The sequence below is a fragment of the Aotus nancymaae genome, unplaced genomic scaffold (genome assembly GCF_030222135.1).
Source record: "Aotus nancymaae isolate 86718 unplaced genomic scaffold, 86718_ANA_hifiasm-v0.15.2.pri h1tg000064l_1, whole genome shotgun sequence".
NCBI lineage: Eukaryota > Metazoa > Chordata > Mammalia > Primates > Aotidae > Aotus > Aotus nancymaae.
This window is the reverse complement of record NW_026988479.1, coordinates 22,853,380-22,879,565: the sequence shown is the minus strand read 5'-3', so window position 1 is coordinate 22,879,565 and position 26,186 is coordinate 22,853,380. Positions and strand designations below refer to the sequence as shown.

Here is a 26,186-nt window from a genome sequence, read left to right as displayed (position 1 = left end):
GAAAAGAAGGAAATCCTATCATTTGCAACACAATTGAATCTGGAGGACCTTATGTTACATGAAATAAACCAGGCACTGAAAGACAAAGAAAGACAAATACATATCAAATGATCTCATTTACATGTGGACTCTAATCATGATGAACTCAGAGGCAGAGAGTAGAATGATGGTTACCAGAGACTGGGAGTTAGGTAGTGGCAGGGATTGGGGAGATATTGGTCAAAAGACATAAAATTTGAGTTAAACAGGAGGAATAAGTTTGAGACATCTATTGTACATCATGTTGGCTATGGTTAATAACACTGTATTGTATACTTGAAAATTGCTAAGAGCAGATTTTAAGTGTTCTCACCACACACAAAAAAAGATAAGTACAAGTAATCTGTGCATTAAATAGCTTCATATAGGCTTTCCACAATGTATGCATATTTCAAAACATTATACTGTGCACCATGAATATGTACAATATTTTGCCAATCAACAAATAAGTAGATACACCAGGTGAAAGAGAAGAGAGCTATCAAAACAGTTCTCCTATGAGAATGCATGGACACATTTCGGGGAACAACGCACAGTGGGGCCTGTCAGGGGGTGAGTGAAGGAGAGAATTAGGAATAATAGCTAATGGATGCTGGGCTTAATACCTAGGTGACTGCTGGGCACGGTGGCTCACTCCTGTAATCCAAACACTTTGGAGGCAGAGGCAGGCTGATCATGAGGTCAGGAGATCGAGACCATCCTGGCCAGTATAGTGAAACCTAGTCTCTAATAAAAACACAAAAATTAGCTGGGTGTGGTGGTACATGCCTATAATCCCAGCTACTTGGGAGGCTGAGGCAGGAGAATCTCTTGAACCAGGGAGTTGGAGGTTGCAGTGAGCCGAGATTGCACCACTGCACTCCTGCACTCCAGCCTGGTGACAGAGCAAGACTCCATCTCAAAAAATAAAAAAATAAAAAGCCAAGTGACTAGTTGATCTGTGCAACAAATCATCATGGCACACATTTACCTATATAACAAAACTGCACATCCTTCTGGCTACATGTGTAGCCTGGAACTTTAAATAAAAGTTAATGAAAAAAAGAGAGAAAAATAAAAGCAAAATAAATAAAATAAAACAGTTTTTGTTGTTGTCTTTGAGACAGAGTCTCACTCTGCCACCCAGACTGGAATGCAGTGCTCCGATCTCAGCTTACTACAACCTCCGCCTCCTGTGTTCAAGCTATTCTCCTGCCTCAGCCTCCTGAGTACTGGGATTACAGGAACCCACCACTACATCCAGCTAATTTTTTTGTACATTTAGTACAGACAGGGTTTCGCCATGTTGGCTAGGCTGGTCTCGAACTCCTGATCATGTGATTCACCCTCCTTGGCCTCCCAAAGTGCTGGGAATACAGGCATGGGCCACTGTGCCAGGCCAACACTTAGTTATTATACAATGGGATCAAGCATGCTATAGAACAGAAAATGAAGCAACAGACTCTATCTGGAGAAGGGTGGAGAGGTTATCATGAATATTTCACAGAGAAGGGGCATTTTTTTTTTATTGTACTTTAAGTTCTGGGGTACATGTGTAGATCTTGCAGGACTGTTGCATAGGTACACACATGCCATGATGGTTTGCTGCCTCCATCCCCCTATCACCTACACCAGGCATTTCTCCCAGTGTTATCCCTCCCCAATTTCCCAACCCCCCTCTGTCCCTCCCCTAGCCCCCCACCCCTCAACATACCCCAGTGTGTGATGTTCCCCTCCCTGTGCGTGTGTGTTCTCATCGTTCAGCACCAGCCTATGAGTGAGAACATGTGGTGTTTGGTTTTTGTTCTTGTGTCAGTTTGCTGAAAATGATGGTTTCCAGATTCATCCATGTCCTTACAAAGGACATGAACTCATACTTTTTATGGGTGCATAGTATTCTTGGTGTATATGTGCCACATTTTCTTTATTCAGTCTATCATTGATGGGCATTTGGGATTACTAGGTATATACCCAAGGGATTATAAATCATTCTATTATAAAGACACATGCATACGTATGTTCATTGCAGCACTGTTTACAATAGCAAAAGGGCATTTGAACTGAGGAATACATAGGATTAATCCAAAGGGAGACAAGAGGGAGGGTATCTGAGGAAGAAGAAAGAGCAAGAGCAGAGGCATGGGGTGTGAAAGGGCATGCCCATGTGGGAACAAAGGATCATCTCAGAGCATGTGGGAAGGCACAGAGTGTACAGGGAGGGAGTCAGCATGCCTTGCCAATCTGATTTGTTGCTGCTGCTTGGCACTGATGAGTAATTCTACCTGATATCCCTCTAATTATCAATGCTGGCATTGAAATGAGCCTCAAGAGATTCACTCCAGAACCCTTTATAGATACAAATTTTAAAAATCGAGAGGGATTTCTTTCCCTATGTGAAAAACATTTGATTTGAATGATAGGGCAGGGCTCATTAGTACAGATCCAAAAGCAAACTATGCAGACATCTTATGCAACATCTAAATTCCAAAGCAGATGACGTCACCTATATAGGCCCTATAAATGGAGCACTGTTTCAGATGTATCTGAACAATTTATGTGCACCAGTACCCAGTGCTACCAGAATGGCTGTCTCAGTACTTCGGCTGACAATTGTCCTGGGACTGCTCGTCTTAATCCTGACCTGCTATGCAGGTAAGTGCTTCTGATCACAGCCCATGAATTGTTCAGTAGTTGGCAGTGACTAGAGAAAGTTGGTGGCATTGATTAAGAACGTAAAAGGAAGAAGGGGCCTTTGGGCACTGCAGAAAGAGCACTGGCCTGGGAGACAAGAGTTGTACATTCTAACACAAAGAAAGTAGGATTTTAATACAAACCTAGCATCTATTTTCAGTGGATGAATGAAGTTTGAAATTTTTTATATACTCTTATGATATAATGACATTATTCTAGTATAAATTCCATGGGAGCTGGGTGGCATTTTTTTTTGATAAATATACCTAATAATGTTCAATGATGAACAATATGTACTCTGGAAATAAAAATCCTAGGGCCGGCTCTACCACTAACCAGAAACGTGACTTTAGGAATGCTATTCAATGTCTCTAGGCCTCATATACAAAAGGGGACATTTAACTTTCTCATAAAGCTATCATGAAAATTGAATAAAAGGAATGAAACAAATTGGAAGAGTAACTGGGTGATAATAGGCATGCAATAAATATTACCTGCTCTTGTTGCCATATATAATCTCATTTGGTTCCCATAGTAATCCAACCATGTAAACATGCACAGTTTTATCATTTTCCTTTCTACAGGTTAATAAACTCAGCTTGCAGAGGGCAAATTACTTGAGCACACAGACAGGTGGAAGCGGCACCTGGGACTGAAACCTAAGTTCCTAGATTCTTTCTACTATTATTGAGCAACTGCTTATTTCCCATCTTTTCCAAGCACATAGAGGCTCAGGCTGTATGCTCCCTTCTCATTAATTAATTTATTTTTGTCTGCAAAAGACCGTGAGTTTCATTCACAATGACAGGCCAGAAGACAGAGAGAGTGCAAACATTTAGTAACAGAATCCTATGACTGTAACGTGGCTGAACAACACACAGGAGACATTACAACAGAATTACTCTAGATATGGCCACAGAGATAATATTAAGTCCATTCTACTCCTAAAGTAATCACTATAGTGAAGTGAAAGGTGAGATTTGGTACCAAAGACCAGTTGCCGCAGTCTCCCGTAAACTCTGAAACTGGTTACATCAGTTCACTGCTTTAAACCTCAGTTTCTTTATCTGTAAAATGGAATAACCATCAACTTCACCAGGCCAAATGAATTCATTTTCATAATTACTTTGTAAACTATAAAAACTACAAATATTAGCAATACTGTTTGTTAAGAACATTATATTCACATTCACTAAGAAACTCAACAAGGTAATTACTGTAAATAAAGTCTATCCCATATTATAACTGAAAAAAAAAATCAAACTGTTGCCTTTGAAGATTTGTTTCTAGGATATAAATTTCTTGATATTTTAATAGCATTTTTAAAATTTATATTGTCTTCTAAAGTACTAGAGGAGAAAGTGAATTATAAATAATTTTGTTGCTATTAATATTAATAGTAACAATAAAACAACAATAATTAATTAATTCATTCATTATTTATTTATTTATATAAGGTAAGTTTACCTTGGGATTGGTACTGTTATAGATGGCATATATATGATATCTGTATGTATATATGATATATGCGTGTGTGTATATATGTATTATATATAAAATACCTTTCAATCCTGACAACATATGAGAAAACTGAGAGATAGTAAAGTTAAGGACTAATTTTTTAGTTTACGTGACTAATTTTTTGTTAAAGGCAGGAATCATACAGGTGTATAAAACTTCAGAGCATGTAATCCACCACACTTTAATACCTCTCAATAAATATGGGGTTCACAGGCTAAAGCTGAGATTCTGATTTCCGCCCACTCCAATCCCAGGCTTCTTGCATCTTGAAAAGCTAGCATTTGGTGTCATATTAAAATAACAAGTCAATAGAATTTATTGTGCAAGTAGCTAGATAGAAACACAGGGAAAAAAATCTCATCTTTCATGCAAGAAATTACTGTTTTGCACTTGGTAAATGTCTTTACAGAACAATTGTTTGGAGGTTGTATTATGTAATGTGAATAATGTGCTTTGCGGAGTTAGGAAAAAACATTAGGTTCAAACCCTGGATCAGCTACTTTCTAGATGAGTGATTTCCGGTGAGTCATTTAATTTTCCTGCTCATCTGTCTTCTCTCCTATAAAACTGTGATACCACTACTGAGCTGAATGAAGATTAAGGCACGTGCTGAAAGCACTGGTGCATTATCTACTCAATAGGCACCCTACACAAGACTTCTGCTTCCATCTCCTTCCCACGATAAAAACAAACCAATTCTTCTGAGTACCTGGGTTGTCCAGCACTTTATGTGAAGCTCATATCTATTGTCCTTTTTTACCTTGACTCTTAGCATAACTATGCACATAATAGTAGGCTCGGGCTGGGCACGATGGCTCACAGCTGCAATCCCAGCACTTTGGAGGCCGACATGGGCAGATCGTTCAAACCCAGGAGTTTGAGACCAGCCTGGGCAACATCTCTACGCAAAATACAAGAATCAGCCAGCTGTGATGGCATGTGCCTGTAGTCCCTGCTACTCAGGAGACTGAGGTGGAAGGATCTCTTGAGCCCAGGAGGTTGAAGCTGCAGTGAGCTGCCCTCCAGCCTGGGTGAGAGAGTGAAGCCCTATCTCAAAAATAAAAAAATTAAAAAGTAGGCTCAAAAATACTTTTTGAATGAAGGAACCAGCAACTGGATATATGAATACATGATGATTAGTATATTGATTTTAGTTATAAGTCCCAAATGGTACTTCTATCAAATCTTTGGTTGTGTCATAATAAACAATAAATACTCATAGAATTGCCTGCCAATCTTTTTACTAATAGTTTCCATTTTAGGATTTAATATTGATGTAAAGTTTCTGACATAATTTGATAGCCTCCACACAAAAGGTAGTTACATTTCTTAAATCCAAAGTCAGTGGTACATTGTCTAGAAGTTGGGACTTCTTGAGATAAAACTTGTGTGAGGTTGCCAGAAAACATACAAGAAACCCAGTTAGATTTGGACTTCTGATAAACAATGAATAATCTTTTAGCATCAGCGTGCCCTAATTATTGCATGGATTATTCTTAGAGCACCAGAAAAGCATTTGTTGTTTATCTGAAATTTAAATTTAACTAGACATGCTGTATTTTTATTTACCGAGTCTGATAACACTACTTGTCAAGGTACAAAAAAATTAAAAAATAAAGGTCCCACTTTATCCTGTGACCAGGGCTCAGAGGGGAGACCACATGTAACTGCTGTCACTCTTCCATCTCTTCTCATCTCCTGAAAATACAGACAACTAAGCAAAGTCAAAAAGCCCGCAAGGGATCTTGAATGTAATCAACTTCACTCTGGATCCTTGGCCCTCATTCCAAAGGGTGCTTAAGACTCTAGTGTAAGAAGCCTGCAGTTATCATCCCAGCATTTTTCTTACTCTCTGGGAGGTCTTCTGTAAGCCACTTAATCTTCATTTTCTCAGTCCAGTGAGCTAAAAAATGCATACTCTATAAGATCGGTTTGGGGATAAAATTACACAACATTTGTAAAATCGCTATGTACAAAACTATTAGGTGACATGAAAGTGATAGAATTTCTTCATCATCATTATTGTTATACTATTTTGAATCTTCTAAAAGTGCAAACTGCATAACTTTTCGGAATTTCTTTGTCATCGTTATTGTTATATTATTTTGAATCTTCTTTAAAAAAATTGCAAACTGTATAATTTTCCTTCAAAGACTGTGCAGCTCATCATAGAGTACTTTAGAATCCAAATTTCAATGCCAAACTGACATGGTTTGAATTGTATTTCTGCCACTTACTAACTCTGTGACTTTGAAACAGTTTCTAAACATCTCTCAAGTTATATTTCTTTACCTTTAAATTAGGATAATTGTTCCTACCTTCCAGAGTTGCTATGAGGATAAAACGAGACAATTCATGTAGATTATCATAGGCATGTACTCAGAAAATGCTACTCATTGATATTTCATTTTTATTTATTTATTGAATTTCTTAGAGACAGGGTCTCACTCTGTCAGGCGCTTGGAGTGCAGTTAAACAATCATGGCTCACTGCAGCTTCTGTCTTCTGGGCTCAAGTGATCCTCCTGCCTTCACCTCCCAAGTAGCTGGGCTTACAGGTGTGCACCACTCCACCTGGCTACTTTTTACTTTTTGTAGAGATGGAAGACTCATTATGTTACCCAGGCTGGTCTCAAACTCCCGGCCTCAAGCAATCCTCCCACTCACCCTCCCAAAGTGCTGGGATTATAGGCATGAGCCACCCCACCCAGCTGATAATTTATCTTTAATATTATGATTACCATGGGCATGGAGATCAGATGGAAAAACAGACATTCTGTATGTCCGTCCTGGCACTGGCACTTACTAGCTGCTTAACTCTGAGATAGGTACTTAGCCTCTGGGAGCTTTGGCTTTTTCACTCACAAGGCAGTGCCAGTGTCTACCTGTTGATCTATTTGTTTGTTTTTAGAAATAAATGAGATAATGTATGTGAAGATTTTAATCAGACAAGCATGAAATGTTTGAGGAATATACTCATATAAGGCTATGAAATTCATAAGTGGGCCACAAAAAATCCTAAGCGTTCCCCACACGGAAAGGAGACTTCCTTCTTTGTTGCTGAGAATCACCTCTGAGATTCTGGTCTGTTTTTCAGATGACAAACCAGACAAGCCAGATGACAAGCCAGACGACTCAGGCAAAGACCCAAAGCCAGATTTCCCCAAATTCCTAAACCTCCTGGGTACAGAGATCATTGAGAATGCAGTCGAGTTCATCCTCCGCTCCATGTCCAGGAGCACGTAAGCACTGAGACAAACCTTGTTTTTTGTCAAGTTCAATGTTGGTAATGACCACACAATGACCACATGGCATTAAAATATATGAGAAACGAAATTTGTGGCACAAGCAAATGTGTTATTTTTCATTGAAAAATGTTGCCCTACTGAAGATATATTTTGCGTCTGAATTAATTGCCCTGAACTTTTTGGCGATGAGCACATTCTCATCAAGTGGTTCCATCAGAATTTTTTTTTTTAATTTCAAGACTAAATAGGAGAGAGGAAAAGCACTAAAGAACAAAAAGCCAAGCTCTGATCCTAACTCAGGTGCTATTTTACTAGGTGGTCTTGAACGAGGCCCTTCCACGCCGAAGGCCTCTATTTGCTCATATTTTAACTGTAAAGTTAAAATAATAGATGGCCCACCCTATGCAAGCACTGTGATTATGTGATGCAGGTAAGAGGTAATGATACATTCATTCATGATGGGTTTGATGAGTCCTGCCTATATTTTCCAGTTTGAGTAGCTCAAGAAGGCTAGCAGAGACAGTAGATAATCTCTTTAGAGGCAATCTAGAGAACCTCTCAGCATGAGTGTTGGTTTTCATCATGAGGGATTGCCTTAGGATAGATCACCAGTCCCAGAGTCTTCCCAGTGTTCTCAGCCTGCTTCCAAGCCTGTGTCTAATTCCCAATACGTATTTTTTTCTGCCTACATAGTTCTGATTTAACACTACTACCTCACCGTATGCTTTCTCCTCCCCATATTAATCTCCTCAATTTCAGCGCTCCAGGATGAAATTCAGTCTTCTGAACTCCCAGGTGCTTTCAGTCTCCACCACTCTGAGCCTCTGATCTCTAATTTTCTCCTTTATAGATCCTTAAGCAGAGTTTGACTAGGTATGGTCTATCCACTTGTTTCAGAATCCCTTGGGGGAATTTATTTTTTAAAATGCAGATTTCTGCATCCCATTTTGCATCTTTCTGGGGACAAGGCCATGGATATGTCTTTCAACAAGCTTTTCAGGTAATTCTGGTATACAGAAATTTTTGAAAGCCATGCCCTTGATCAGATGTTCTGAGCTGCATAGACCAGCTTTAAAGTTCCACAAAGCCCTTACATTTTTATTAATATTTTGTGTCAATGTGATTTTTTTTTTTTTTTTTTTGCATTTTCCTGGGGAAAGTGTTCATGACTTCTGTTAGATTCTCAAAGGGGTCTTTAACCAATAGCAGATTAAGAACCACTTCCATGTAAGAGTAATTAGGAGTTTTGTAATCTCTGATCTTCTTAAACGGATAGGTTGTCATCTGATTGGGCAGGGTCATGCAATCCTGCTCCACAAATTGTTAAAACTCACAGGTGTCCTTTTAATTGTTACATATCCTACTGTGGTTGCTTTTGCAACTGTTGCCTTTCCAAGATTGTTAATTTAAACAAGAAGGAAAGTCAGACACCAACAACAGGAGCACCACCCATTAGATACAAACTAAAGATTAGGCTCCAATTGAATTAGTATTGTTATGTTAACACAGCAAAGCAAGGAGTTAGAGCACTAATAGTTCTTTTCATTCCTTCCCTAGGGAATTTTCCAAGTATAAAATAGAACTTTTTCCTCTGGGTTCACCATAAAAGTCAACTCTCTGATATGCTAAAGATTTGCCATCTGCTCTAGGGCTCAGACAAGGCACTTCATCTACTGTTTCCCTTTCCCTCATTATATTCTGGGTAAATGGTCTTCTTTCTGTTGCTAGAACGTATTAGCATCTAAGGCTCTCTTCCCTTGATCTCCCTCCCCTTGCTCTCCCTCCTTCCTAAAATACTCTCGTTTTCTCCTAGTTAATGCTTGGGCCTGCAGCTAATCTGAAAGTCGTTTTCTCAGAAAGCGATTCTATGACCATTCTTTAATACTGTCTTCTTCCATTCCCACTGCCTGTTACTCTCTATCACTGTACCTTGTTATGGTGTCATTATAATATTTGTTACCATCTGAAATGACTTATTTATTTTTAATCAGTAGCTAAGAGAAAGTAGAAACCAGATCACCTGTCTGGCTGCTTGCAAGAGCACAGTATCTGGCACATAGCATCAGGCACTTGAATTAATTAAGGAAAGATATCTTGTGGATCAGACCTAAAGCCCATCTACCTCAATTTGACTGAGGAATCCTGAGGATCTTTGCTCAAAGACACAGCAATGTTTGCTCAAGAGATCGATGTAGCGGGTGGTAGAGTCACGACCTATGACATACCTATAACTCCCTGTTCGAGGGAAGACCACAAGCGAAATAGGGAGGGGGGATAGGAGGAGACCATCAGAAAGTATTGCTAAGCATTTAATATGTACAAAGTGGGGACACGGACTGTGAAGGAAAAATTGAGACTGTCAATCCCTTCTCCTCAAATAATTTGCAGTCCTTATGGTGAAATTACATAAGCCAATGCACAGTGCAGTAACTAAAAATGCCTAGTAAGACAAATGTCAGCCGAATATCACAGGCAGTTTCCAGCAAAAGGAGCTGTCAGTGGGGACAGTGTGCTTAGGGAAGTGTTTATGGCAAAGGCAAGATGTAATTTGGGCCTTAAATGACCAAACAAGATTTGATTTGAAAGAGAGAATGAGAGAGGTAATGACGATTCATAAAGGTGGAAATTTTGCTTTATTTATTCCAATATGTCTGATGCCTAAGTGGTGTGTCAGATGCATAATAAATGCTAGAGACATGCTTTTGGGACAGTGAATAGACCAGATTGTTCTCTCCACTTGCTTTTGGATTATCTTGGAGCTACAGTGACTGCATTTTGCTCATCATTTTTCTGAAAAGTCTATATATTATTAACTCCTCTCACCCTTTGGGAGCCCTTAATTCTTGGGAATATTTTCCACTCTTGGTTCCATGATATATTTGCCTGGTTCTCTCTCTACTGCTAGCCATTCTTTCTCATTCTTTTCATTTGACTTTTCTTCATGCACCTGCCTTCTGAATGTCATTGTTCCTCAGGATTTTAAATGTGCTTGGTTTTTCACATTGCAGCTTATGCATTGGGAATACGACCTATAATCTAATGAGTTTCAAATTCACATTTCTGTTGCAATTTGTCCCTGAGCACCAAATGAAATAACTGATTGCTTGCAATAAATCTCTATCGTTTTCCTACCAATATTTCAAATTCTACTGGTCTAAACCCAAGTCCATCATCTCACTCAAAACCCTCTTCCATATCTCACCAAGTCACATCATCATCCACACAAAATCCAGAAACCTAAGAATCTTCTCGAATCTTTCCTGCTCATTATCACCTTCATTGAATTGCTGAATATTCTACCCTGTATACCTTCCTCAGGTATATGTATATGTGCCCTATGCACATTTCTCTTCCTCAGCTCCACTGACTAGCTGGTCAAGTTGAGTCCTTCGTTATCTCTTTCCCAAGTTATTTTTATTGGATTTTGAATGAGTTCCACTTTTTTCTGTCTCTCTTTTTATTGAATTTCTAATAAGTTCCACTTTCGTTCTGTCTCACCAATTCTTCTTCTACCTACTACCAAAACTTTATATCAAAAAATGTAAATTTGGTCATATCACTGCCAGGCTTGAAAGTTTTTCATGAATTTCCATTGCCTCCAAAATCCAAGCAAATGCATTAGGCTAATGTCAAATGTCCTTCTCTGATGCCAATGTATCTTTCAGTCACATTCCTTACCCCTGCAACCTGAAGCCCCAATGACAAATGAGTTTCATCTCAGAGCAGATCATGTTTGTATAAACCCCCAATATCTGTGCATGTGATTTTTCCCTCTGCTGAAAATGCCTGGCACCCAAACCAAAACCCCACTCTGTTCACTTGGCAAATCTAATCATTTTCTAAAGCCCAATTCAAAAATAAACTCAAAAAAGTGATAGACACTTACTATTAGAAATTTCCATTTTTCATATTCAGGGATTTCACACTGTTTTGCAGAAATCTTCATAACAACTTTTATCCCCCACATTGTTTTAAATTACTTTCTCCACTAGACTATGATTCACAAACGATATTTTAATTATCTTTTACCATCTCGGCAGATACCCTGCTACCCAGTCCTTGACCTATAGTGCATAGTGTTTCTAGCATTTAGTAATTACTCTGGAGAGCCAAGTTTCTAACTTTTCTTTGCAATGTACCAGCAATGTGCTTTGGACAGGTTGTTTAATCTTTGAGCTTCAAAGGTTTTCTCATACATAAGAAGATATAATAAAAATGCATTCAACAAAATTTTATTAATTTCTACTATTTGCCATGCACTGTTCTAGACCCTGGGAATATATTACTGAAAAAAATACAAAAATATATGCCTTTATGGAGTTTATGTGTGAATAGATACCTAACAAATGGGTTTGTTGGCAGACGCAAAAAGATAATTATGCATAAATTGCTTGCCTACTATGAACTTTTATGGAAATTGTAGGTCTTATTTCTTTCTGACGTAGAAAATTCTAGAGAAGAACAGTATGGTTCAAACATAACACAACATCTTAGTGATCATTCTAACACTCCTGTTCAGTCTGAATCATAATTCTTATTTTCTCTTTTTTTTTTCAAGAGGATTTGTGGAATTTGATGATAATCAAGGAAAGCATTCATCAAAGTGACATCCTCAGGTGATTTTTTAACTTAAAATTTACAACTGAAATAGCAGTGTATTGGACAAAGGAAGAAGGATCTGTCTAGTTTTATTTAATAATTTTGGTACCCATGTCTGTCTACAAGCAAAAAAGGTACATTTAAAAAAATTCTTGTCATCATTTTTTAAAATCAATTTTAAGTGAATGTATTTTTATCATGTAAAAGTTTCTAACAATACAATTTTCTTAAGAGAGGAGGCACAACTGTGAGATGAAGTGAATAAGCATGGCAGGTTCGGAAACCTGGTTCCTGTCACAACTGCTAGGAGCTTGCTTTGAACAAATTCAGCCTGTGAAATGAGGGGCTAGCACACATTAACAATCTAAGGACCCATGTAATCATGCAGCTAGTTGCTCCTGAGAAGAATGAAATTTGCTGAACCTAATTCAAAGAAAAATGGTAACAAACTCTATCTCATGCAGTTGAATTTATGGGCAAACAATATAGTTTGAGTGCTCAGAAATACTTGCTTTTTCCCTACTCAGGTCTCTCCTGAAAATGAATACTGAACTATGAAAACAGAAGTTTTAGATCTGGAAAACTAGTAATATCAGTAGCTGGTATGAACTGTATCGTTACTCTGTTTTAAGGCATTAAGCTAAGTGATGAATGCCTAAGTGCTATGTAGTATTTAATTTAATTCATAATCACTATGAAAAATAGATATTATTCTTAAATTTTATAAATAAGGAAATAAGGGCTCAGGGAGGTTTGCTAGTATGGCTATATTAATAAAGGAGGAGGGCAGAATTTGAACTCAAGCAGCCCGATTCCAGGGTCTGTGCTGTATCTCTAAGCCATAGTGCTACTACTGGAGAACAAAGCAGAAAAGTATAGGAGAAGGCAGTGGAAAATAATGATTAAGCTAAGTGATCTAAGGCATGCCTCAGGAAGTTCATAGAAATACAACACTACCCCTTTGCTTAGTTGAGTTACTTTATATGCATATTCAGGAAGCACGGCCTTTACCAACTTCTGTTTGTGATTTGGTCTGGAAATGCTCCTTTTCCCCACTGGCTCCATTTCATAACCTGGGTGTGATTAGTGTAAGCTCAGGAAGCTACTATCATATTCCCCCAGAACTTAACCCATATGCTTCTAAGGATGAGAATCAGGCGTGGGCATGGAAATCAAAACATGCCCAACCCAGACACTACTGACTCTCACCCTAAGGCCAATTAAGCTTCTCAACTCAGTCACTTAAGTTTCTATGTTTTCATTCCCATCTTCTCAGAGAACAGCCTACCCTTTCTTGCGGGTGTCCTAATACTTTGGCTTCATTCAAGCTTCTGGTTCACACCTACAATCATTGGTACCCAGACCCCAAATCCTTGGAGTACATCCTAGAGGTCTGGTCTATGATGTAGTCCAATAGGCAAGGCCACATAGAGGAGCAGAAAAAGCAGAAGACATAGACAAGATTTAAGTTCAACTTCAAATCAGCCACTTAATGGTTATGTAACCGTGGTGAGGCCACTTTACCTGCCTGAGCCTCACTTTTATCCTTATGAATTTTTTAAATGTAGGGAATCTTAATGCCGTAATTTTTTTAACTGCACATGAAAATCTTGGAATGAATGCATGAACCAAAGTAAGATGCCCTGACGAGAAGGGAGGAATGGCTCAATCTAGGGATGTAAAAACAATAACTAGGGAGAAAGCAGCAACTAAAGGAGAGGCTGAATTTGGCTTGCGATGGTTTGATCAGGAGTACCTCTTTAACCCCAGTGAATATGTATTTAGTAAGTAGCTCTTACAGTTGTATTTGTGTAATAATTGCCTTATTCAGTTAAAAGCAAAAGCAAGTCATCACTTTAAAATTAAATGATTCACAGCAATGTCTGTTTCTCTAGTTTAGAAAATTTGGCCAAACGTCTAGGCATGTCCTTCTTTTTTTTTTTTTTTTTTTTTTTTTGAGACAGTCTCATTCTGTTCCCTGGGACTGGAGCGCAGTGGCAAGATCTCAGCTCACTGCAACCTCCTCCTCCCAGGTTCAAGCGATTTTCCTGTCTCAGCCTCCCAAGTAGCTGGGATTACAAGTGTGCATTCCCACCCCTAGCTAATTTTTGTATTTTTGGTAGAGACAGGTTTCACATGCAGCCCAGGCTGTTGTCAAACTCCTGGCCTAAGTGATCTGCCCGCCTCAGCCTCCTGAAGTGCTGGGATTACAGGATGAGGCACTGTGCTGGGCTGGCATTTCCTAAATTAAGATAGACGGATAGATAGATAGTTTATGTTTATCTTATTAACATTGATCCCCCCCTCTTTTTTACACATTTCTTTAATGTTTCTTTAATCCATACCTACCATGTCAATTAGCCAATCCTGCTAAAATGAGTAACTAGCTGGCCATTGAGAAGTCTATGGACTCAGCAATCATATAGCTCTGTGTATCTCATAACTGTGTAAGGAAATGAAAAAGTTATATATAAAGGGGCCTGGGGAATGCCTTGGAAAAGAAGATAAGAAGGAATACCTAGAGGAAGGGATAAGCATTGTGAATGCTCTACATAAAGGTGAACTCTGAGAGAAAAGATGCTGCACACAATCTGATATGATAAGTAGAGAGGTAGAGTATTTGGAAAAATATCCAGTAATTGAATACCTAGTTAATCTGAGAACTTCTCAACCTCTACTGAATAACATTAGCATGGTTTTTACTGGACTTAATATTTTCAATAGACTTAAAATTTCAACTCCACTTGTCCTGCATTGTTTAAAACCACATGAATTCACATCATCTTTCTTTGTGTCTTAAGTCATTTGATATCTTAAATATAAATTTTTTTCCTGCATAAACACAAAATTGGATGAACCTCACTAGATTACTAAAATTATCAAAAGAGGTAATAGATAGATAGTCACTTTATGAATTCTTAATTTCTATACATGTTTTGGATTAAGACAAAATCTACTATAGGATACACTAGATTTTTATTCTTGGACTTGCTCAGTTAAAACTTCCTAGAGAGGGATCTAGGAATAAGTAAGTAAGACAGGGAATTCCAATAATGCACCCCATGAGCAAAACTGCCCTTGGCCACAATGTCAGTTGGTAACACTTTTATGAAGTCTGATGGAAAATTTTTCATTCAGAAATGAATCAAGGAAAAAAAAATACATCCCCTAAAGTCAGATTCCTCTTTTCTGCTTCTAAGATTTATGTGACTTGGTCTTTTCTTTTTCATCACCTATCTATCCAGAAACTCAGTGAAATTGGTGACTCAGCTTATCCTTAGGGATTTATTCAATGTACATTCTCCCTTCATCCTTGTTTCTGATTCTTTCTCTATATACTGTGAATTTTTCTTTTTGTTGTTGTTGTTGCTTATTTTCTCAACTATATATTAGAGTTGATTTTATTATGAAATCTCTTCCATTTTAAAATGCAGAAGCATAAAAATTTTAAGAAAAGGGTTAAGTGTTCTTTGGTTTGTTTAAAGTCTTAAACCCTTTCTACTTAGTAATTGTTCTCCTCTCTTTGGCTTGTATTTCAAAGGACACACCTATGTGGCTCCTGGACAATCTAAGAGCAGCCAAATCCTGCTTTTCCAGTTCTGCTTCACAAGTCCTCCAGGACAGAGCAACTCCCAGTGAGTTCTCAGGATTCAGGCTCTTGCTTCAACCAAACAAAACTCATTTGAACACTCCTACTGCATTTTTGCTTCTAGAAAGTTAGAATAAATATGAGATTTGGGATCACATAGTTGATGGAGAAGATTTGTGCTGCTACTAGTAATTTCTTCTGGGCATGTTTTAAAGTTTCAACGATGCAAAAATATTTATATGTCCTGGTGAATATTTATATATTTATATATTCAACAGGATAACCAAAGAATGGTTCAAAATAAGAAGACTAAACCCCAGATAATGTAGCAAGTTCAAATTCACAGAGCCAGAAAGTGAACAGAAAGAGGATTAAAACCTGACCTCAAAACAACCTCTCAACTCCTAAAAACGTATGCAGTTTCAGGGTTAAAAGTTTTACACATCTTTTTTGGAAAGTTTTTTAAAACGATCTGAGCCCACTCTCCTGTGCTAGTAAACTTAAAAACTGACCTTCTTTAAATTAATAAAATCATTGCCTTCCCACGGAGTCTCTATCATCCTCATAGAATAACAGCATCAGGGATAGAAGAGTCTTTGAAACGTTTAGTGCAGTCCTTTCATGCCACCACCTTATAACACAGAGGTGGATTCTCTGCAGTTATGGCTGTGGTTCTTACCCACTTATCAGAAGTACAATGTGACCTAGCAGAGCTGGAAATACAGTAATCTCCCAGAATTATTTAACGTGGACAGTAAGACAAGACTGAAATCTTATCATAGAGCAAGATGCCAATTAAAGCACTGCTGCAATCTGGAATAAAGTTTCTATGTGCCTCTTCTACTGAGTTCTCAAAAGCTATCCTTGGTTTTGTCCTTCCCAAACACATAAACTCTGAAAGTAACTCAAGTGTATTTTTAATAAATCTTTTGTTTGTCTATCTTCCTGAAGAAGTCTTAGCTAGGAGAGGTCTGCATGCACCACAAAGAATTTTAATAATACAGGTAGATAAATCAAGAGTGAATGCCTATAAAATGTTGAAAAATGCATGTTACTTTCTACAATAAATTCAGACAATTCACACTATGCATTTTCTATAGATTGTGTCAATTTCAACTATCACATCCCACTTAACTAAATTACCAAAAATGTCTATTATATTCAGTATCTGGCACACAGACTGCTTCTCCCCACCAAATGTGGCTGCAAAATCTCTTTTCAGATATTGACTCACTGATCTGTACCTGAATAACACATTTACTACAACTATATTAATTAATACACTACCGATATTTAAGAAACACACTCTACCAGAACTTTTCTGCCTTTATCTTCACCTATCTATTGTATATTTTGAAATCACTTTATGTTGGGGTTTGGGAAAGTGCCATATCAATACTGGATTTGGTAAATTGCTAACAGGTAGCCGACCAAGATCTCCAATGATCTATAAAGATTTTGAAGATTTCCCAACTGCTTTACAATGTGCGTTTCCTCTTCCTCCACTTCATTGCCTTCTTTCCCTACCCTCCAGAAAGACCCATGTCTGCAGCCAACAGGTACACCTGTTCTTAAAGATCAAGAATCTCTTTCATCTGCATAGAATTTTTCTTATGCCACCCTTTCACACTATCATCTCCTTGTAACCTCATAATTGCAAAGTGATTGGAATGATCAGTGAGGCACTGTTTTCTTCATATGACAGGTGAAGAAACTGAGGCTCAGGGAGGCTGATTTGTATCATGCCTAAGATACCAAAACTGGTAGATGCTACATGGGAGCTCCAACCAGGTGTGTCTGACTCTCAGCAGACCATTCCCCTGTGACATTCTGAGGACACAATCTACCTCATCACTATTCTGCCCCCAATCCCAAAGTTTCTATCATGACTCAAGTACTTCAGGGAATTTACACCTTGCTTTTTACAGACATGCTGAATAGATAGAGTAATTCTATTTAAATAAAATTTAAATCATATCAATTCCTTCTGTCATTTCCCATCTCATTTGAAGCAAAACCTACATTTTAAAATTTCTTTACAATGGTGGTAAAAATCCTACCTGAGCTATTTATTCACTTCCCTTCCCTTCTCCTACTCATTATTTTTCTCTTTTCATTCCAGCCATATTGGGATCTTTATCAGTCTTTAAACAGTACAAGTATGTTCTTTTTATAGGGCCTTAAATTTGCTCTTCCCTGTGCCTAAATTAGTCTTTTCCAAGATGGCCACATGGCTTGCTGCTTTAAATTTTAAGGTCTTCTCCTAAATACCACCTTCTCAGTGAAGCCTTCATTGATCACTTTATTTAGAACAGCGTCTTCTGCCCTAATATGTCTAACTTCTTTGGCTGCTTAATTTTTCCTTCATCATATTTATCTTTTAACACAATATTAAAACTTGATTTATTTCATTCCTTTTTCTGTCTACCTTTATTAGAATGTAAGCTCCACAAGGCAAGAATTTGACCTCTTTTGTTCAATGTTCCTGGTGCAATAGTGAGCAATTAGAACAGTGTCTAGCAGAGAGCAGCTGTTCCGTAAATGTTTCTTGTATTTTACAAGAAGTGAAGAAATTTATATCTTAGAGCTTCTACCCAAGGGCAAGGTAGTGAGGATACAAAGTTGAATACCCCATGATTTTTGCTCTCAAGTAGCTCACAGTCTTGATGTAGAATACATGAGTGCATAACCAACTAAACATACTCAACATGGTACAGCATAACAGAGGCATAGACATGGGAACATTGGAACCAGCACAAAGAACCATTCATGCTCTCTCGGAAATCTGGAAAGATTTCTCTGATGTGATAATATTTGATCCATGACTTGATGGATGATAAAGGATTTAAAGACATGGACAAGGAGAAGGAAGGGCACTTCAATGACAGAAGACAGCTTAAACCAAAACTCAGACTGTAGCAAGGCTTGACATTCAAAGATAGCCCTACAATCCTTCAAACCTACCTACCTTTCTTAAAAAAAAAAAAAAAAAAAATATATATATATATATATATATATATATATATATATATATATATATCGTTAGGACACCGTCCATGCTTGGTCCTGCATAAATGTTACTTCACTGACTCCTCATATTTAGTACAAAAATTGGATATGATTATTCCATTTTGAGATGATGCAATTGAGAAACTGACAAGATCGCCCAGTTGGGTAATGCTGGAGCCAAACTTGAACAAGAGTCTGTGTGACTGATTTGCTTTTGTATTTATTTTGAGAGTGAGAGGAATTAACTTTCTTTTTTAAGAATTTAATTTTATTTTATGTTCCGGGATATGCGTGCAGATGTGCAGGTTTGTTATATAGATAAACATGTGCCATATTTAATTTTCTTTTGTGTTCTGGGATACGTGCGCAGGATGTGCAGGTTTGTTATATAGGTAAATGTGTGCCATCGTGGTTTGCTTCACCTAACAACCCATCTCCTAGGTGACAGGAATTACTTTTTAATGTGTACTAACTGGCAAAATGTTTTCTTCAAAATTCACATTCAAAAATTATTAAAGTGGCGTATGCTTACCATGTGAGAGGGAAAAATGAGGAGAATATGGAAATTTGTATATACTTTTAAAAGTTAACAATCTCCCACACTAATTCCATTATTCCCAAACCAGCCATATCAGCATCAATATTGTCCCTGTCTGTTCAAACATATCCAAACAAAATCACATGTGCGGGGGGGTTAGGTCAATGATTTACTCTGCAGCTTGACTGTCTTATTGAATCATTTCTCATGACATTTAGTTTAGATAAAGAGATAGAAATCTTTAAAAAGCTATTCAATATCTAATAATTTCCCTATACTTTCACATTGTTTCTTTTTTTTTTTTTTTTTTATAGCAAGCCATTGGACAAGTCATGGGTGAAAAGGTCCGAGTTTGCTTTTTTTCTTTTTTTTTTTTTTAAAGAAAAAGGAAGCAAGAAAGAGAGAGAGAAAAAAAAAAGAAAAAAAGGAATGAAGAAGAGGAAGAAAAAGGAAGAGAAAGAGGCAGAGAGAACGGGAATATTGCTTTATTGCCCAGGCTAGAATGCAGTCTAAAAATGGGAATTGAAAACCTCTTTTATGCCAATAATTGTGCTTAACAATGGAGACAGGAAGGAATAAGGGAAGAAAATAACAAACAAGCAACCAACCAATATTTCTTTTAAACCTATGAAATGCTATGCAATTATTGAGGAGTGATTTACTTGTAATTACGTAGTCACTTTTGGAATAGGTGTGATATGGTACTGATAAGAATGTATGTTTTGTGTATTTGAAGTGGAGAGTTCTATAAATGTTTATTAAGTTTACTTGTTCCGGGTCTGAGTTCAAGTCCTGGATATCCTTGTTAATTTTCTATCTCATTGATCAGTCTAATACTGACAATGTGATGTTACAGTCTCCCACTATTATTGTGTGGGAGGCTAAGTCTCTTTATAAGTCATTAAGAACTTGTCTTATGTATCTGGGTGCTCCTGTATTGGGTGTGTGTATATATAGGATCGTTAGCTCTTCTTGTTGCATTGATCCTTTTACCATTACATAATGTCCTTCTTTGCCTCTTTTGATCTTTGTTGCTTTAAAGTCTATTTTATCAGAGGTGAGAATTGCAACTCCTACTTTTTATTTATTTATTTATGTTTGCTCTCCATTTGGTTGGTAAATCTTCCTCTGTCCCTTTGAGTCTTTGTGTATTGTTGCATGTGAGATGGGTCTGGATACAGCGTACCGATGGGTTTTGGCTTTTTATCCAGTTAATAATATATATGAGTTTAATACTGCCATTTGATGCTAGCTGGATATATTTTTGGAAAGGCTGATACTGGTTGTTCGTTTATATGTGTAGTGCTTCTTTCAGAAGCTTCTGCAAAGCAGGCCTGGTGATGGTAAAATCTCTAAGTACTTGCTTGTTTGCAAAAGATTTTATTTTTCCTTCACTTTTGAAGCTCAGTTTGGCTGGATATGAAATTCTGGGTTGAAAGTTCTTTTCTTTAAGGATGTTGAATATTGGCCCCCACTCTTTTCTGGCTTGTAGGGTTTCTGCTGAGAGATCTGCTGTAAGTCTGATAGGCTTCCCTTTGTGGGTAACCTGACCTTTCTCTCTAGCTGCTCTTAGTATTTTCTCCTTCATTTCAACCCTAGTGAATCTGATGATTATGTGCCTTGGGGTTAGTCTTCTTGAGGAATATCTTTGTGGTGTTCTCTGTATTACCTGGAGTTGAATATTGTCCTGTCTTACTAGGTTGGGAAAGTTTTCCTGAATAATATCCTGAAGAGTATTTTCCAGCTTGGATTCATTCTCTTTGTCACATTCAGGTACACCTATCAAACGTAGATTAGGTCTTTTCACATAGTCCCATATTTCTTGGAGACTTTGCTTATTCTTTTTTATCCTTTTTTCTCTAATCTTGACTTCTCATTTTATTTCGTTAAGTTGGTCTTCGAACTCTGATATCCTTTTTTCTGCTTGATCAATTCGACTGTTAAAACTTGTCGAAGATGATAAGAAACTTCTGTGAATTAAAAGAACTTGTTCTAACCCAATGTAAAGAAACTAAGAACTTTGAAAAAAGGTTTGACGAAATGCTAACGAGAATAGACAATTTGGAGAGGAATATAGGTGAATTAATGAAGCTGAAAAACACAACACAAGAACTTCGCGAAGAATGCACAAGTTTCACATTGTTACTATTTTGTCAAAGGATTCTGCAATAACATGCTTGTATGTATAAACACGTGCACTAATATTTGTATATAAATATTTTTATGTAATATTTTTATAAAAGATTTCCAAAAATTGAATTGTAAGATGAAAGGGCATTTTAAAAAATGCTAATGGATATTGTAAAAAAAAAAAAGCCTTGCAAATGTAGCAATTCCCTTATTGGCCCAAATGGACACTTTATTGACTCACAGCATGTGAATAATTTTCTAAACTTTATATTGAAGCATAATTGATGTACAATAAACTGCATGTATTTAAAGCATACACTTAAACAATTTTAACATATGTATATACTCACAAAACCATCACACAATTTAAGTACTGAACAATCTTGGAGCTCACAAATAAATGGGAGATACAAAGAATCATCAAATAATCTTTTATAAATCTGTAATTATGTTTTGAGAGACTTGCTCAGGAAGGAAGGAAGATGGTCCTCTCGGAAGCTGTAACAAATGTTTATCAACTGGGTGAGGGAAGGTTTCCAAGGAAGGGAGACGTGCTGAGATTTAAAAAGAGAAATAATAAAGTAGTTGAATAGGATGAAATTCATAAGGAAATAAAGGGGAAGAAGCATGTATAGTTGAGTGGATGGCATTTGCAAAAGCCCTGTGCCAGGTATCCTGTGCTCTAGCCATGAAGGAAGATCAAGGTCGCTGGAAAGCAAATGAGAGTTAGGGAAGCAAGTCTTACAGGACCTCATAGGTCATGGTTAGAATTTTATTCTTAAATCCAAGCACAATGGAAAGCCACCAAAGGATTTTGAACATTGGAATACATATGATCATAGCTGCATGTTTAAAAGTTCACTTGGCTGTTGTGCAGGCTAGACATAGGGGTCCAGAGTAAAGCAGAAAGACAGCCAAGAAGCTCTTCAGCAAGGGAGGGTCAATGCAGACAGAGCCATGTGGAAGGGTGGAAGGACTGAAGAGAATATTAAGACATGAGGTTGAGAGGACATGGTGTTGAGTTCAATATGATGTGTCAGGGAGAGAGGGAAGTATCAGGAATGACTTGTAGGAATCTGATTAATGCAAGTGGATATGCAGTGTTGCCACTCAGGGATATGGGGAAAATTGGATGCAAAACTTTCCAAGGCTTTCCTGGGCTCTTAAGATAAAAGCAGGGCCATGACCATGATACTCAATGCATGATTTGACCTTGGCTTATATCCCTGTGTTCCTGCTCCCAGGGCTGCAGCCACACAGGTGATGTTTCAGTTCTTTGAAGAAGCCAGGTTCTCCTTATCCTCAGGATAGTCACATACTCAGTACCTTCTATACAGAATATTATTTGGTTATAACGGGTTCTTCACAACCTCAAGTCCCAATTTGGCATGTCCATAGAAATGACCTAGAATAAACAGGGAACCTCTTCTCACTATTACCTTTCTTAGGATCCGATTATTTTTTTTTATTGTTTTTATCATAACTTATAATTATTCATTTACCCATGTTTATTTCTGTGGTTTCTATCTCCCCCTTTACACTGTAAGATCTATGGAGATATGGGTCATGACAATTTGTTCATTACTGTATGCCTCCTGTCTAGCAAAGATCCTGCAGTCAATATTCAATCATTATTTGTTGAATCAAAAATATATAGAGGAAACAATAAATGACTGATAGCTATCATTGTTATTATGGTCATTGTCAGTAATCAGAAACAAGTTCTCATTTGATAAAGAGAGTTAGTGACAGAACAAAGAATGCACCATTTAACAAGGCTTAAAATGAAGTCAGTGGTAGTTACTAGAAAGGGGGAGTGTCAGGCAGTTGCCATTTTGTTGTGAATCCCCAGTGAAAAATTTAATGCAATAGAAGGTGCTTATATTTCTTATTATCTGTCTTGCATATATGCACAAATGTTTTCCTTGATTTTGCTAATAACCTATGAGCGCCCTCTGCTGTCTTTAATCTAACTCAACAGCCTGAGAGCTCTTCATCTGGTTGCTTCCTCAAATAAAAAATAATGTAGCAAATAAATTGTATGTACCTGTCTGTTTGTATTGTCTATCTTAGACATGAAACCCAGAAATCACATAATTCATAACTTGCATCTCTTGACACTCCAGCACATAATAAAAAGTGACTTACAGCTAGTTCAGGGAGAACAGTCATACCCTAGGCATTGTCTTGGGTCCTTAATCCCATCTTTGGAAATGGCACTTCTCTGACCTCAGTCACCTGAGATACCAACTGTTCTTTTCAATTGAAATGTGTGACTAGTTATCAAAACTTTAGACATCATATAATTCTGGACCTTGTATTTCCATTTCCAGGATTTTTCTGAAGACATGAAGACAAAAATGTATGCAAATATATGCATGTTCACTATAACACTTTTTGTGATAACAAAAAAGAAAAAATTAGAAACAATATAATATACATTCTATAAATTAATATTCACATAAATAACAATTTAAATAAGACATGTGACATTCATATATGCAATGTATCATTCATATATGTTTGTAAACATTTAGAAAATGTCATGATAAAAGCACATCAAAATGTGAACAGTGGTTTCCTCTAATTTGTGGAATTTATGGATGAAGAGAATAAAAGTTACATATATGTAACAACAGTTATACATAATTATAGTTATCTATCATTATAGTTATATATAACTTGTTAATTATGTTTCATATAATTATATGTGTATTATATATTTCTGCATTCCAATATCTTTAAAATCATTTTTAAACTTTTTATTTTGAGATAATTATAGATTCACAGGAAGGTTTAAGAAATCATACAGCGCAATCCAGCATATTTTCTACCAAGTTTCCTCCAATGGTAGCATCTTGCAAAACTATGCTACCATATCTAAACCAGTATGCTGACATTGATACAGTACAATTCTGTCCTCATAAGGATCTCTCATACAACCCTTATATAGCATACTCACTTCCCTCCTGCCCCCACCCTCTCCTTAACCTCTGGAAATCACAAATTTGTTTTTTATTTCTATCATTTTGTCGTTTTGAAAATGTTATATAAATAAAATTACACAGCATTTAACCTTTGGGGTTTGCCATTTTTTCACTTAACATAATTTTCTAAATCCTTAGATTTTTTATATATATATATATATCCTAGATAAATCCAGGTTACTGTGTATATAAATAGCTTGTTTTCCTCTTTTGTTGAATAGTATTTCATTACACAGATGTACAAAAGTTTAACCATTCAGCCATTGAAGAACAACTGTGTTGTTTCCAGTTTTGGGCTACTAAAAATAAAATTGTTATGAACATTTGTGTACAGGTTTTTGCATAAACATAAGTTTTTGTTTCTCTGGGATGAATGCCCAAGAGTACAATTGCTGGGTTTAATGGTAGTCACATGTTTAGTTTTTTAAGAAAATGTCAAACTATTTTGCCAGAATGGCTGTACTGCTTTACTTTCACACCAGCAATGTGTGAGTGATCCAGCTTCTCCACATCCTCACCAGCATTTGGTGTTGTCACTTTTATGATAATGTTTATCATCAGTTTCTGCCTGGCTTCCCACATAAAATCTGCCCCCATATTCCTTCTTAATCACTCTCTTTGATATACCTCTAGAAAAAAAAAAACTTTAAACCCAGTAAATTGCCAGATTACCACTATTACTCCAAGTACAGTGGCAGAGAACTTTATCCCCAGTCTTTTCCATTTAATAACTTGATGAAGGCATAGAGAGGCATCTTTCTCAAACATGCAAAACACTGGGAGAGATAGCAATGAATGGCTTAATAATATTACTGGTGGACAAAACAAAGGGGCCAACCCAATCAGACAAAACTTAACAGAAACAAACCCATTTATTCAATAAACACAGAACCAACACTATATTCAGGCTCTGTTCAATGTGCTGAGGATACAGACATGTACATTAGAGTTACTATTCATTTAACTTCACAGTCTAGAAAACAGACTTTGAAATAAGTATGAAAACAAATATGTTTAAACCTATATTATGAATGTGTCTGTTGATCTGACGTAGTATCTGACTCTTTTTATCAATCAGCATTGAAAAACTATTGATGAGTTTGAAGTTGGGGAATGATTCCTGTATTTTAGAAAGCCACTTTCTGTGTGTGTGGCTGATGGATTAGAAGGGGACCTTTGGGAATACAAAGGTCACTTGAGAGATTAACACAGTAGTTTGATGAAAAATGACAAGATCTCGGGCTGGGAACAGCGGCTCACACCTGTAATCCCAGCACTCTGGGAAGCCGACGCAGGAGGATTGCTTGAGCCCAGGAGTTTAAGACTAGCTTGAGCAACATAGTATGTAAAAAAATACAAAGAAAAATTAGTCAGGTGTGATGGTGTGTACCTATAGTCCTAGCTACTCAGGAGGCTGAGGTGGGAGGATCATCTGAGCCCAGGAGGTCCAGGCTGCAGTGAGCTGTGATGGCACCACAGCACTTCAGCCTGGGTGCTAGAGTGAGATTTTTATCTCAAAAAAAAAAAAAAAAAAAAAAAAAAAGGCAAGAAAGAAATGACAAAATTTTAAGAACAGTACCAGTTGTGATCATGAAAAATGTATGCAATAGATGTGAAAAGGGTTTATAATAATAAGGCTTGCTTACGAATCAGAAGGGAGGCTGATGAGAGGGAGTACTTAGGATTATTGCTAAGTTTCTGTCTCAGGCAACCATGAAAATGTCTGTGCTGTAAACTGAATAGCAAAGTAGAATATAGGAGTGTGTTTCGAAAGAGAAACAATGAGCTCAGGTAAAAATCTGTTGAGTTAAACCTAAAAAAAGAGCATCTCTTGGAAGTGTCTTATAGGTAACTAAA

General features: G+C 37.1%; 1 protein-coding gene across 2 annotated transcripts; it reads left to right on the top strand.

The window, feature by feature from the left end:
• The first annotated feature begins 2,563 nt into the window (after nucleotides 1-2,563).
• On the top strand, nucleotides 2,564-20,059 carry CUNH5orf46 (chromosome unknown C5orf46 homolog). Of its 2 annotated transcripts, none has more exons than XM_012455981.2 (4): nucleotides 2,564-2,670; nucleotides 7,327-7,471; nucleotides 12,036-12,093; nucleotides 15,618-16,791. In XM_012455981.2, the coding sequence occupies exons 1-3, from the start codon at nucleotides 2,601-2,603 to the stop codon at nucleotides 12,082-12,084; spliced, it is 264 nt and encodes an 87-aa protein (XP_012311404.2). In that variant the 5' UTR covers nucleotides 2,564-2,600; the 3' UTR covers nucleotides 12,085-12,093; nucleotides 15,618-16,791. The 2 variants fall into 2 exon arrangements, with proteins under 2 accessions (XP_012311404.2, XP_021520615.2); XM_021664940.2 differs by lacking the exon at nucleotides 15,618-16,791 and adding an exon at nucleotides 19,595-20,059 and having other exon boundaries at nucleotides 2,586-2,670.
• Nucleotides 20,060-26,186: the final 6,127 nt, after the last annotated feature.